Source organism: Centropristis striata, chromosome 5 (assembly GCF_030273125.1).
Source record: "Centropristis striata isolate RG_2023a ecotype Rhode Island chromosome 5, C.striata_1.0, whole genome shotgun sequence".
NCBI lineage: Eukaryota > Metazoa > Chordata > Actinopteri > Perciformes > Serranidae > Centropristis > Centropristis striata.
This window is the reverse complement of record NC_081521.1, coordinates 10,417,772-10,433,462: the sequence shown is the minus strand read 5'-3', so window position 1 is coordinate 10,433,462 and position 15,691 is coordinate 10,417,772. Positions and strand designations below refer to the sequence as shown.

Genomic DNA, 15,691 nt, shown 5'->3' with positions numbered 1-15,691 from the left:
AAAATAAGAAATTACCTCTTAAAACAAGATAAATTATATAACACTTCTAAATCTAAAGTATTTTAACTTGGAAGAAACAAATAATTGTCAGGTCACTCTGCTCGGGCCAGTTCATCGCTGCTTGCAGCTTTAATTTTATCTGTTTTGTAAAATTTTTGTCTTTTTTGGTCATTTTGTGACCAAAAGAAGATGTAAAAAGACACAAAATGACCACAAAAAAGACACAAAATGACAAAAAAAGACACATAAAAAAAACAAAAGACGTATAAATGACCAAAAAAGACATAAAAAGACAAAAAAGACCAATAGAAAGGACATCAAAGATGTGAAATCACCAAAAAAAGACACAAAAAGTTTTTTTATCTTGGTAAGAAACAAATAATCATCAGGTCACTCTGCTCAGGCCAGTTCATCGCTGCTTGCAGCTTTAATTTATCTTGTTTTAAAAGTGAATTTCTTATTTTAAGTGTTCAACATGCTTATTTCTAGATTTAATAATCTTAATTGAAGAAATCTTGTCAAGTGAAATTATCTGTCCATGCAGCAAGATCATTTCCCTCAGATTTACTGTTTTTATCTTGTTTTTAGACACACCTTTTTTACAGTGCAGTTTCTGACGTTTGTAAACTTCCTATCTGTTATGCTCCTGCTAAGCAAGCTGGTGAATTTTATTCATTAAGTGGTTGGCTAGTCTCTTCACATTGTAGTAGAGTCTAGAGCTTCTGCAGTTCATGAGTGTTGCACTTACACAGCCAGAGCCTCTACTCTAAAAGTATATATATTCACTCACTGTCTGTGTCTAAGTGCTGTGTAGAAAGTCGCCCGAATGACAGATATCATCTATTAATCTCATCTCTCCCTCCCTCGACTGTGCTTCCTTCCCTGGTTTTCATCAAGGCAGCAGCTGTCACTATACAACCCACAAAGGCTCTGACGTCGCCCTGTCAGTGTGATAATAACAGAAAATGGATTATCATAATCATTTGATCTTGAAACCAATGAAGTTATTGAAGCTGGACTGTCGTCCACAGTACAAAAATAGTCTTTTAAATTGGCTATAGACAGGTTTTTTGCATTTCTATGCAATTCTGTCAATGAAATGATAGATCTATTTACGACTCAAAGCAAGTGCTTATAAGTTGCGCATATACAGTCATGGAAAAAAAAATATTAGACCACCCTTTTCCTTAAATTTCTTGTTCATTTTAATGTCCAACTAAAGGTACATTATGAGACTTTAATTTAAGAGCTGATATCTAGACATTTCCCCTGGTTTTCTTGATAATAACCAAAATCATTATCAAGAAAACCATTGAAAAAGTCTAGATATCAGCTCTTAAAATAAAGTCTTATGAGCTTTTTTGTATATTTGTCCAAACAAATGTACCTTTAGTTGTAACAGTCATTAAAATGAACAATAAACTGAAGAAAACAAGGGTGGTCTAATCATTTTTTCCATGATTGTGTATTTAACCCATTTAGGCCTAGAACGCCTGGAAAAATGCCTGGAAAACCTATGGGCGATTTTAAAATAACCCCCTAAAACCTGAAGTTTTTCTGGAAATTCAACAGAAGTGTCAACGCTTCTACTAAATAATAGATTTTTCAGCCTCTGTAGCAGATAGAAATGAAATTCAAAAAGTATTTGAGAGCTTATAGCTGTTGCTTTCATGAGAAGTTGAATTTATTTGTCCTAACCTTCAATAAAGTTTTTTTTTTTTTAATTAACATGTTGCATTGTGACACTCCCACATGTATTCTGATGCATTTCATTGGCAAAGAGACCGAAAATAGGTGGAAAAAACTACAAATACTACAAAACGACGTGTCCGCTTTCCTGGCTTTAATGGTAGAATAATGCAACATCGCCCCCGGTTTTAATGGTAGAAATGCGGAAATGCTTTCCCGCCTTAAATGGGTTAAAATAATTTTTCTCCCTAATCCTAGGTCAGTGGTTTTGACAAACACTCATATATGTCGTTATGGGTGGTGTGTAGGGCTGGGCGATATGAACCAAAAGTCACATCCCTATATAGTAAGGCTGAATATCGATATATGATATATATCCCGATATTTTTATCACAAAGTGAGAGCAAATGTTCAGTCAAAGTCAAAGCCAAATATGACATGTCACAAGTAGTTTTATTGAACATGAACATAAATACTGTATAACAGGAGTACATTTGTTTTAAATCAAAGCTCCATTGAGTGCACATTTAAATAAAAAAATATCTTAAATAAAAATTGTCTATGAAATTAAATAGGCAAATATTTTTCTGAAATAAATATATTTATACAAGAAAGGAATAACGAACATTACAAAAGAACTAAATATGACAAACACTTGTAAGGGCAGCATTTATATATAAAGAAAGGGGAAAAAAAGAACTATATCGATATATGCCATATATCCATATCACATTAAAAAATATATCGACATATTTGTTATATCGATATATCGCCCAGCCGAAGCTGGTCTCACAGGAATCCATGAAATAGCCACGGATTCGCTTAACTCAAAATCCATGGAATATCCACGGAATCACTCAAATTTCCATGAAACTGACACGGATTTAGCTACAATGCAAGTTAATGACAGTCATATCCCGTGGCTATTCCATGGATATTTTTTCCTATTGGTTTGTTCCAAGTCACGTGACTTTCAAGGTCCCGGCGGTCAGAACAAAAAACATGGCGGACAGTTCTCTCATTTTTAGTGAAAAAGTTAATATTTTGACTTAGTTTCTGCATAAAAATGGATTTTGATCACATTTCTAGCGAGAAATATATGTTTTATTTTCTAAATATTCACTCAGTGAATGTACATAATCACTTTCTATGTTGGAATAGCCACGGGATATGACTGTCATTAACTTGCATTGTAGCGAAATCCGTGTCAGTTTCACGGAAATTTGACCGATTCCGTGGCTATTCCACGGATTTTGAGTTAAGCAAATCCGTGGCTATTTCACGGATTCCTGTGAGACCATGTTGCCCAGCCCGAGTGGTGTGGACAAACGTTCTATTCTGTCGTTTAGGTTGGAGATCTTGTTGGCTTTGAATGGTAGCCAGGCTGCCAATTTGCAAACATTAAACCAGGACCCGCTAATAGTACTTACTATACTAGTCTATATCTATTTTTTTTCATTGAAATATGGAAACAAATGCAGTGCATCCTGTGTAGTTGGCAGCTGTGAGGCTGTAGGCTCACAGACAGAAAGTATCCGGTTGTCTTTGCAACAGCGTCGGCAGTAATAATACTGTTTGGAAATGCAAGGGGGGCGCCTGTGGGGGAAAAGTGGTCTTGTGGTTTAAAATGTGTCCACCTTTGCATTTCCTTTCATCACTATCCAGTGTGTAATAATAAGTAATATGCATTCATTATTTAGTATATGGTGTTTTCATGAGGCCGTGGTGATGTCAGCCCAGCTCGTGATAAGTCTGCTAGATGTTCACAGACAAACAAACAGACACTCAGAGATTACAGACGACAAGAAACCCGTCATTATACGACACATCAGACATCTACTCCTCTCCTCCACCTCCCTTGATCTTTCTCTCTCTCTCTCTCTCTCACACACACAAACCTTTGAGTGCGTGCCAGTAGTTTCCAGAATAGATATCAAGTTGTGTCTTCACTGCAAAAAAGGTGTGTCTAAAAACAAGATAAAAACACTAAATCTGAGGGAAATGATCTTGCTGCATGGACAGATAATTTGCCTTGACAAGATGTCTTAAATTAAGATTGTTAAATCTAGAAATAAGCATGTTGAACGCTCAAAATAAGAAATTAACTAAAATTAATTAATTAATTAAAGCTGCAAGCAGCGATGAACTGGTCCGAGCAGAGTGACCTGACAATAAGTTGTATCTTACCAAGGTAAAAAAAACGTTTTGTGTCTTTTTTTTGGTGATTTCACGTCTTTGGTGCCCTTTTTTTTTGGTCTTTTTTTGTCTTTTTATGTCTTTTTTGGTCATTTATACGTTTTTTGTTTCTTTTTGTGTGTCTTTTTTGTGTCTTTTTTGGTCTATTTTGTCATTTTGTGTCTTTTTTGTGGTCATTTTGTGTCTTTTTACATCTTCTTTTGGTCACAAAATGACTAAAAAAGACAAAAATTGTACAAAAGAGATAGAATTAAAGCTGCAAGCAGTGATGAACTGGCCCGAGCAGAGTGACCTGACAATTATTTGTTTCTTACCAAGATAAAAAAAACTTTTTGTGTCTTTTTTTGGTGATTTCACGTCTCTGGTGACCTTTTTTTTTTGTCTTTTATGTCTTTTTTGGTCATTTATGAGTCTTGTTTCTTTTTGTGTGTCTTTTTTGTGTCTTTTTTGGTCTATTTTGTGGGTTTTTTTGTGTCTTTTTTGTCATTTTGTGTCTTTTTTTTGTGATAATTTTGTGTCTTTTTACATCTTCTTTTAGTCACAAAATGACCAAAAAAGACAAAAATTTTCAAAAGAGATAAAATTAAAGCTGCAAGCAGCGATGAACTGGCCCGAGCAGAGTGCACTGACAATTATTTGTTTCTTACCAAGATAAAAAAAACTTTAGATTTAGAAGTGTTAGATAATTTATCTTGTTTTAAGAGGTAATTTCTTATTTTATGCGTTCAACATGCTTATTTCTAGATTTAACAATCTTAATTTAAGAAATATTGTCATATGAAATTATCTATCCATGCAGCAAGATCATTTCCCTCAGATTTAGTGTTTTCATCTTGTTTTTAAACCCACTTTTTTGCAGTGTGGATGGGTCTTCCCACTGTCTGTACAAAGGCTCTGTAATGTGTCTGTCTTTCCTCTATCAGCCATCTGACCTGTTTGTGTTGTCTCACACTCTCTCTCTCTCTTACAGTCAGATAAAAGATAAGGGAACAACCTCAGGCCTTTCTTTATCACAGGTCATTATGTCAGTCAGTGTCTGATAATGATAAATGTGGAGCAGCTCAGATTGTTGCCTTATACTCTAACAAATCCTTTAATTGGTGTCTTTTGACTAGTCAACGAGCACTTACTTGGTGCTCACATTAACTTGTAAATTGGAGTAGAGCAGGTTTGAGTTATGATTATGCTATGAGTGAGTGTGTCTACACATCTGACCCCCGCTCACTGAACACAATCTCACACGCACAGTTCAGATCACCCAAAAAAGAAACAAAATGACCAAAAAAAGGAAACAAAATGACCAAAAAAGACACAAATTGACCACAAAATGATCAAAAAAAGACACAAAATGACCTAAAAAGACGCAAAATGACCAAAAAAAGACACAAAATGACCAAAAAAGACACAAATTGACTACAAAATGATCAAAAAAAGACACAAAATGACCTAAAAAGACACAAAATGACCAAAAAAAGACACAAAATGACCTAAAAAGACACAAAATGACCAAAAAAAGACACAAAATGACCAAAAAAGACACAAAATGACCAAAAAAAGAAACAAAATGATCAAAAAAAGACACAAAATGACCTAAAAAGACACAAAATGACCAAAAAAAGACACAAAATGACCAAAAAAAGACATTTAGTGACCAAAAAGACTAAAACACATTAACACACGCTGACTTCCAAAATGATTTGGCGATCCCCAGAAATCATCTCCCGACCCCAAGGTTGAGAATAGCTGCTGTAGGCGTGTGTTGTGACCAACAGTATGTGCTGACCCGCTTGTTGCTCACTTGGCTGGCACCAGCCTGAGACTTGTCCAGGTGCCAGGCAAACACAGGTTCCCTCTGGAGCGAGTGCATATCTGTGTGAGTTTCCATGTGAAATCCTCCTCTGCACTGTTCCCAGCAGGCTTCCTATCTACAGCTGGCCTCAGAGCAGGGGCAGGCTGTGATAATGCACCGTCTTTGTCTACCTTAATCAGTGAGTGTGGACCTGCAGAGGGCAACCAGGCACTGACAGGTACAGCAACCTGTCTGCAGCCTGCAGCAGCACAGGCACCAGTTAGGAAGGCTGACATCACAGCAGGCTCACAGTAGTCTATACGAAATTGTCCAAAAAGTGAAAGTGAGGAGCATTTATGGGTACAAGTCAGGGTGCTGAATCCCAAAAAAAAAGGTTCCCAAGCGAAATTTTTAGTTTTTGACCTTCTCATTTGCATACCAATATGACGGCCAAATTGCCCATCTTGCTCAGTTTTGGACCATTTTCCCCAAGTTTTTTTGTAAGTAGGCAATCAAAGATGAGGAAATTAAGTTTTCTAGATCTATAGTCTAGGGTCAGAGCAAGGATATAGTGGAGGCTCAGTGCCTTTTTTATGTATATTTATATATATGCAAAATACCAACTTCTAAGGTGAAATTAAGCATTATTTGTGTATTTTTTTAAGGCCTACATAAATATTAAATCAATATAACTTTTAAATGTTCCAGTTGGTATTTTGCATACATATATATACATAAAAAAAGACACTGAGCCTTCACTATATCCTTGCTCTGACCCTAGACTATAGATCCAGAAACTTAATTTCCTCATCTTGATTGCCTACTTACAAAAAAACTAAGGGGAAATGGTCCAATCACTGAGCAAGATGGGCAATTGGCCATTTGATATACAAATTAGAAGGTCAAAAACTCAAAATTTCGCTTGGGAACCATTTTTTTGGACTCAGCACCCTTGAGATATGTAAGGTAGGCCGGTTCCCGACTTGTACCCATAAATGCTCCTCACTTCTTATAGGAGGCCTTTTTACTGAAATCCGTCTAGACTACAGTGTTAACCCTCTGAAATCTTCGGCTTTTATGTCTGTTAAAAATCTGTTAAAAATCTTCACCATGCCATGTTGGTATCAGTTTTTTCAGCGTTACCTCACCTATATGTCCTGATAATTAATTTTTAACTTTTACTTCCTTGATCAAATTGTTGAACTCAAAAGAAACTAAGGAAAACATAAAATCTGATCTTGAAAATTATGTTTCAAAACACAGAATTTTAAATATTGCAAATATGAATACAGGTTGCAAATATAACATATAAGAGGTAAAATGAGGATAATATCTAGTTCACTATTTTATACTAAATATATTTGAAATTATCTACGGTTTTACTTGGCCGAATATCATCAAAAAAAATCTGGCATGGAGTTTCAAGCCAGAACTTTAGAGGGAAGCTGATGGAGAGACTCGACGTTGCTTCATTTTTATGTCTTCACGTCATGAAGAAGTCATATGCAGGTGTTTTCATCCACTCCAGAGGGTTAACCCTTTGAGGCCTTCCATACACACAGTTTTTTCACACAGTCTTTTAGTGGGGTTGTAGTAGGGCTGGGCGAGATATCGAAAAATATAAAAAATACATCCATATATTTTTTTTATTTGATATGGAATTAGACCATATCGCATATATCGATAAAGTTCAAAACATTGTTTATCTTTATATATAAATGCTGCCCTTACTAGGGTTTGTCATTTGTCATCGTTGTTATTCTCTTCTAATATAAATATATTTATTTCAGTAAAAGATTGGCCTATGGCCTAACTTTATATTTTTAAATGTGATATGGAATTAGACCATATCGCATCGATATAGTTTTTTCTTTATAGGGTTTGTCATATTTAATTATTTTGTAGTGTTCTTTATTATTTTCTCATATAAATATGTTTATTTCAGAAAAAGATTGGCCTTTTTTATTTTTTTCAAGATAATTCTTATTTAAATGTGCGCTTTAAGGAGCTTTGATTTGATAAAAAGGTACTCCTGTTATACAGTATTATGTTCACTTAAATAAACAGTTTCAATAAAACTACTTGTGACATGTCATATTTGACTTTGACTTTGACTGAACATTTGCTCTCACTAACCTGTTTGCATCATAATGTCATTAGTGCTATATCTTTAGTGAATAAGACCTTATGATGGGGCAGATATTGGTTGCAAGTGATGCACAATTCATGGTGTTATCAGCAGCTGCAATCCATTATTTCTGAATTTGTCCCTGAGTTTGGTTAGTTGCTATGTTATGATTTGTTAAGCAGATTTGGTGCTCAATATAACCATTTTTGACCACTCAACAATTGATAAATATTGGTCAAAAATCCTTTACTCCAAACATAAGGACACCAAAACTTTGAGGAACACTGCCATGTAACAGTTGGTAGAAATTGAAGAACTTTTATTTTGAAGAGGTGACTTTTATTTTGGTGACTCTCCGGTCTCCTTACAGTTAGAGGAGTCCTGTTTTGTTATCCGGTAGAGCAACAATCCTCATTCTTCTTTATTCTTGTGGCATTGCCAGTGAGTATGTTTATTTGTATTTGTTTAGGAGGATTTAACATGTTTTAAGGTATATTTGACTCATGCAAATGGTTAATATTGTCTGTATTATTTGTTCATTTTCAGTTTTACCTTTTCTTCATTAAAATCCTGCCAAGTACTTCAAACAGCCTGATCATTCGAGGAGATTTTTGGAGAAATGAGTTTAGCTTACTGTTTCATAACTCTGATGAGAACAGTACAAACACAATAGAAAAATCCATGTTGTGATCTGGTAATTTCTCTAGCTTGTGGCTGTAAAGTGTCCTGAGACTGATTATCCTAGAGGTCACAGCAGCTCATGTATACAGTGAGGTAAAGTTTCAAAAAAGCGTCTCACTAGAATGAAATGCTTCTCATTGAATCCACAAGAGTCTCAGCTTTCCACTGATATCCAATTTATGCAACTCACAGACTGTTTATGGACCCCAGTATGCAGAAATATTCAAATACAACAGGCGGAAAACGGTTTCTGCCCCACACTGCAGGGCATGTCTGGAAAAGGGAGACTCATGGGAATCACAGAACCTTTTTTCATTCAGATATCTTGAGGCCGGATGTCAATGGACCTCTTTGAAAACAAGCATGTCAGTTCTTTCCTCGCCATAATGTAGTCTAATTTTGGAGCGCTAATTTGCCCCCTTCACAACAAGATACCATGACATGGTTGGTACCAGTGGAGGCCTTAAGGCAGTTAAAGAGGTTAAGACTGAGTCCATAGCAGCAGCTAACCCATCACTTCTCTCTATCCCCACTTTCATGTCTATCTTTGGCTATATTTCCTAATAAATACAAAGGCATACTATAGACCAGCTATTCTCAACCTTGGGGTCCCGACCCCAATTGGGGTCTTGAGATGATTTCTGGGGGTCGCCAAATCATTTGCATCAGCTCTGTCTCCACTGTGTTAAAGTGTTCATGTGTTAATGTGTTTTAGTCTTTTTGGTCATTTTGTGTTTAGTTTTTTAGTCATTTTGTGTCTTTTTTGGGTCATTTTGTGGTCAATTTGTGTCTTTTTTGGCCATTTTGTTTCCTTTTTTGGTCATTTTGTGTCTTTTTTTGACACTTTGTGTCTTTTTTTATGGTCATTTTTTTTCTTTTTTGGTCATTTTGTGTCTTTTTGTGTCTTTGTTGGTAATTTCTTGTCTTTTTTTGGACATTTTGTGTCTTTTTTGGTCATTTTGTGACATTTTTGATAATTACGTGTCTTTTTTTGGTCATTGTGTGTCTTTTTTTGGTCATTTTGTGTCTTTCTGGACATTTTGTGTCTTATTTTGATAACTCTGTGGCCAATTTGTGTCTTTTTTGGTCATTTTGTTTCTTTTTTGGGTCATTTTGTGCTTCGTTATTTGTCCAAAATTCGTATCAACTTAGTTTGTATGATCTGAACTGTGCGCGTGAGATTCTGTTTAGTGAGCGGGGGTCACAGACAACACGCATGTTAAATTGGGGGTCGCGACTCAAAAAGGTTGAGAACTACTGGTAACAAAGCCCAAAGATTCTTACAGTTCATGTTGATGGTCCTATGTGCATGGGCAAAATTATTTACAAATATATCTGTTAGAGGTGGAGGAAAAAAATCATATAGCATAGTATCTTGATATTTTGCATGTCAATATTATATTGATTCATGACTCCCAAGTATCGATATTTAGCGCTCGACAGGCCGACAGTATTTTCGCCATTTTTTTTCTTCCAGAGGCCGCTGAGGGCTCAATTTTAGGAATATACTGGAGATACTGGGATCATGTGAAACTAAAGGATGTAAGGAATCTATAGGCAGGATATCGTGTCAGGAAGTTGTCAAAATAAAGCTGCAAAGTTCAGCTTTTTTATGTTTCATTCAAGAAAATTGAGAACAGTGAAGCTTGTTGTTTCTGAAAGTTTGATAAAATGTTGCAGTTGTTGCCGTCCATACATGTTTGATATCAGTTGAGTTCAGTTTGACTGAATATTTTGTTGGTCAGTCTGTGGGTTTGGCTCTCTCTCTCTTTCTTTCAAAATATATTTTTATTGGATTTTCCTTGGATGCATAATTATATCAGCTGTCAGAGCACACATCATAAAATAAATGTTAACACCAGAATTATATAGTCAAAATATACAAAAACAAAGCAAATAGAAAATAAACAAATACATGAATGAAGATAACCATATATGAGAAAATAAAGAGTTAAAAAAAATAATTTAATAGTTTAATTTTGTGGACCCAAATGCAGTTAAACAGTTAAATCTCAATATATATTGTCTCGAAAAATGCTTAAAATCGCAATAATATCATATCGTGACTCAAGTATCGGGATAAAATCGCATCGTGGGGAAAATATGCTGATTCCCACCTCTAATATCTATGCCTTGATCCTGAGTGTGCAATGACACAGTTTGAGTGCAGTACAGTGCAGTGTACTGTACTTTTGCAAGTACAGTACAGGCCAAAAGTTTGGACACACCTTCTCATTCAATGCGTTTCCTTTATTTTCATGACTATTTACATTGTAGATTCATCAAAACTATTAATGAACACACGTGGAATTATGTACTTAACAAAAAAGTGTGAAATAACTGAAAACATGTCTTATATTCTAGTAAGCAAAGGGTGGCTACTTTGAGGAATCGAAAATACAAGACATGTTTTCAGTTATTTCACACTTTTTTATTAAGTACATAATTCCATATGTGTTCATTCATAGTTTTGATGCCTTCAGTGAGAATAATGTAATAATAATGTATATAATACATTATATATAATAATGTAATAATGTAAATAGTCATGAAAATAAAGAAAACGCATTGAATGAGAAGGTGTGTGTCCAAACTTTTGGCCTGTACTGTACATACATTATAGAAGAATTACTATTTCACACAAGGAGAGAGCAAAGTGAATCACAATACACAAAAGATTTCCTCCATGAACAACTCACAGAGTATGAATATAAAACCTTGTGGGATTTCCCCCCTGGGTAGCAGTGTTTTGTAGAGAAGTTGCTGTGCCATGTAGCCTCTGTAGGTATGAAGGGAGGATTAGAAACACCTGTTGTGGACAGACCTCAGACTGACAGCAGGACCCCTGGGTCTCCACTCTCCTCATACCAATTTCCTCATAGCAGCAGACACACACCAGCGGTCCCAGAGGCGTGTAGGAGGAGAGCGTCACGTCAGGATGTCCAGTGGAATGTGTGGCGGCTGCTGCTGGTTGTCATGAAAGTTTATAAGGTTTATTTTAACTCCCACACATAGCACCGCTATTCAGTCACACCAGGGCTCAAGTGCTATATTATAGAATGACACACTATGCATGGTTAGCATTAATACCAAGTCTGTGAGCATTTTTCATCTCCATCTGCAGGATTAAGCTATTAGTACACTGCAAAAAAATGTGTGTCTAAAAACAAGATAGAAACACTAAATCTGAGGGAAATGATCTTGCTGCATGGACGGATAATTTACCTTGACAAGATTTCTTCAATTAAGATTATTAAATCTACACTGTAAAAAATGTTTGTATAAATAACAGTAAAACTCTGTCAAATACATCAGAAATAGGGCATAAAATTAAAAATTGTATATCACCGTATTAGACACTTTTAATTACCGTAAATCAAAGAATAGCACAAAACTTTTACTTTTTTCTGTTATAAACTGTAGGAAACACACAGTTTTGCTGTTAAAATATAACATTTTGATGCAAAATTTATGGAGAAATACCATGATGTGTGAATGAATGACACAATTGCCCTAAAAATAAAGGGACTACTCAGTCTAAATTACAGTTTTTGCTGATATTTACATTTAAATTTAGAATAGAAAACCCTACTCACTGTATTTTTTACGGTGAAGTTCTGGCAACCACAGCTGCCGGTATTTTACCGTAAATTAAACAGATAGAATAGAACACAGAGATACAGGAACACTCAGAACAGAATCCCCACCCCAAAAAGTAAAAATAAATAAATATATAGATAGATAAATAATAATAGTAATAATAAGGATGATCAATAGATGAATAAATCTAAGACAATACAAGTTAAGTACGTTGTAAAAGAGGACGTATATAAACATAAAAAGGAGAGAATTTTACAGAAAAACAAACAAAAAACAAGCAAAACACATTAGAAAAGTACAGTACATACTGAATAGTAATTAAGCGGGTTGTCATCTAAGCACAATGAAATCTGTGGTTGTCCTAATTAATGTCATGCAGCTCTGAATTCTCTTCCACATATCTCAGAAAAGGTTGCCAAATCTTATTGAATTTGCCAGCTGAACCTCTAAGTGTGTAGAAACTCTGAACTCTGAACTCTTAAAACAAGATAAATTAAAGCTGCAAGCAGCGATGAACTGGCCCGAGCAGAGTGCACTGGCAATTATTTGTTTCTTACCAAGATAAAAATACTTTAGATTTAGAAGTGTTATATAATTTATCTTGTTTTAAGAGGTAATTTCTTATTTTAAGCGTTCAACATGCTTATTTCTAGATTTTACAAGCTTAATATAAGAAATATTCTCAAGTGAAATTATCTGTCCATGCAGCAAGATCATTTCCCTCAGATTTAGTGTTTTTATCTTGTTTTTAGACACACCTTTTTTTACAGTGTGAAAACCAGAGGACACTGCACAAACCACCATACTACTGACCTGACTGCACCTGGCTCCCAGCTACACTATGTGAAGTCGCAATCAAAAGGAATCTAAGCCCGAAAACATTCATTGTTTATTTTAATATATATGGGGCCATAGCTTACAAATTAACATCATGCTGACTTTAAACTAGTGATTGAGACCATGACCTCATTAGGAAAATGCTTACTGAGGTATTAAATCAGTGTTAGATAGTTTATCTTGTTTTAAGAGTTATTTCTTATTTTAACATGCTTAATTTAACAATCTTAATTTAAGAAATCTTGTGAAGTGAAATTATCTGTCCATGCAGCAAGATCATTTCCCTCAGATTTAGTGTTTTTATCTTGTTTTTAGACACACCTTTTTTGCAGTGTAAAAAATATTCATTCATTTTTAAGACTCCAATCTGTTCTGAGTTGACTTCTGTATGACCTGCATTGGTTAGTTTCCAGATTTAGCCCGTAGCTGGGCCTCTTGTCAGGTCAGCTCTTTGGGACTCTTGCAGACAGCAGAGCCTGTTAACCTGCAGGGTAGCCTGGACATAATCCCCCTCCCACTGGATGTTGTCTCAACAGTGAATCGGCTCTTGATCAGGCAGTAGCTGTGTAGTTGCGGGGGGGCATTGTCCAGCTCGATAAGCCCTTCAGGACCTTTATCAGCCTTCTACACAAGACATTTGTAGCAAATCTTTTCCCCCCATGAGCAATGGACCATGACAAACATGACAAGTTACAAAAAATTTGCCTTTTGATGACCACATACACTTTCATACACAGCTTTGATAAGTTTCTGAGCCTCATATTGGGGTTTTTTTTTAGCTAAGAGAAGCAAGAGAGAAAGAAGTCTGGTGATCCATCCAGTCTGATCTAAATGGGTTTCTCTTCTGTGCTTATGAATATAGAACAGTTTAAGGAAAGGTATTGCCAGGATAACCTTGTATGACCTGTAAGTTCTTTACAGGTTAAAAAAAAAAAAAAAAAAAAAAGGATTTCTCAGGATATTTTTTTTTACTAAACAATTGGAAACTAGAATGCCACTCTTAGAGATGGTGCATTGACATGCTCCTCAGCAGGTCCCTCATTTTGGCCTACCCATGTTCTAAATGGGACTAAACTTGCACCACACAATTTATGTTTCTTGTGTTTAGAGTACATAAAGAAATTAAACCCAGCTGGAAGAATACTAAGCACTGAATAGGACTGAATGCTTTTAGTCCTATTTAGAACATGTGGTAGAGGTGAACTTCTGCCTCTTGTGGCCAAATGAACTATTACAATAACACCCCTCAACACAGAGAACTGCTACAGAATGAGGTCGACCCAGACACAAAAAACACTCCCGAGTTTCCTGCAGTTTCACTTCCCATGCTGGAGTCTGCCTTCCTCGGGAAGTGACGAGAACTTTTGATGTGGTCTCTTTTTTTTATTTTAAGAGCTTAATTTGCCAACACAAGCCTGTGAATGGCTGCTCTGTTAGAAGACGATGCCACTCTGCACTGCTGCTTCCTGTTGATTGTAATCAATTTCCTGTTTCCCTCCCTGCAGCCCTGGCTGCTGCTGCTGGCCAGGAGCCTGACCACAGCCACGGCTGCGCCCACGGCAGCTGTTACCCAGCAACGGGGGACCTGCTGGTTGGACGAGAGAAGAACCTGAAGGCCTCGTCCACATGTGGGATGAGGAGAAAAGAGCCCTACTGCATTGTCAGTCATCTGCAGGTCAGTGTGTGATAGAGATATTAAATCAGAATGTTGTTTCTGTCCATGTTCAAATCAATCAAATCAAATCAAAATTACTTTATTTATCCCTGAGGGTAAATTCAGTTAGTCTGATGGAATCTCTGTTAGAATGAGACAGCCTGATGGTTGTAAGAGAGAAGGATCTTTTGAATCTTTCCATCCTGCAACGGAGAGAGAGGAGCCGTCCAACTTATTATCCAGGTATACACCTAGATACTTATAACCTCCATGTCCACCCCACAGGTATTCACTGGTTGAAGGGGGGCTTGAACCTGTGGAAATCTCTAATCATTTCCTGAGTCTTTGAGGTGTTCAGTAGGAGATAGTTCTTGTGACTCCAGTCACTGAAGGCTTTTATCAGATCCCTATATTCAGATTCCTGTCCATTCCTGATACACGCCACAATAGCAGTGTCGTCGGAGTACTTCTGGATGTGGCAGGACTCAGAGTTGTATTTGATGTCCGCTGTGTACAGTGTGAACAGGAGTGGAGCCAGAACAGTGCCTTGTGGAGCCCCTGTGCTGCTCATTAATGTACCAGAAACAGTTCCCCAACCTGACATACTGTGGTCTTCCTGTCAGGTAATCTGTGATCCAGGAGATACCTACTTACTTATCTACTGTAGGTGGAACTACCAGAAGCAGCTTTGAGTACTGAGGTGTTCACTGGCTGAAGGGGGGCTTGAGCCTGTGGAAATCTCTGATCATTTCCTTCGTCTTTGCGGTGTTCAGTAGGAGATAGTTATTGTGACTCCAGTCACTGAAGGCTTTTATCAGATTGTTATATTCAGATTGCTGTCCATTCCGGATACACGCCACAAGCAGTGTTGTCCAAGTACTTGGTATGTATGTTGGTCTTTTGTCTGCCTTCAACCATGTAACTCTGACTTTTTTCTGTCTGCCTGCAGGATGAGAAGAAGTGTTTCGACTGTGACTCCAGACGACCATATGACCCAGTGTACAACACCATCAACCATCGGATAGAGAATGTGATCACCACCTTCAAGCCTCACCGCAAGAAGTCCTGGTGGCAGTCAGAGAACGGTGAGGAGACTTTAGCCGTGTTTCCATTAAAG

General features: G+C 36.5%; 1 protein-coding gene across 1 annotated transcript in view; it reads left to right on the top strand.

The window, feature by feature from the left end:
• lamb2 (laminin, beta 2 (laminin S)) overlaps positions 1 to 15,691 on the top strand; it is a 98,042-nt gene that overhangs the window by 21,529 nt on the left and 60,822 nt on the right. Inside the window, exons 3-4 of the mRNA XM_059333798.1 lie at positions 14,426 to 14,595; positions 15,524 to 15,659. Of these exons, the coding sequence (XP_059189781.1) occupies positions 14,426 to 14,595; positions 15,524 to 15,659 (306 nt within the window). The remainder of the gene's footprint in view (positions 1 to 14,425; positions 14,596 to 15,523; positions 15,660 to 15,691) is intronic.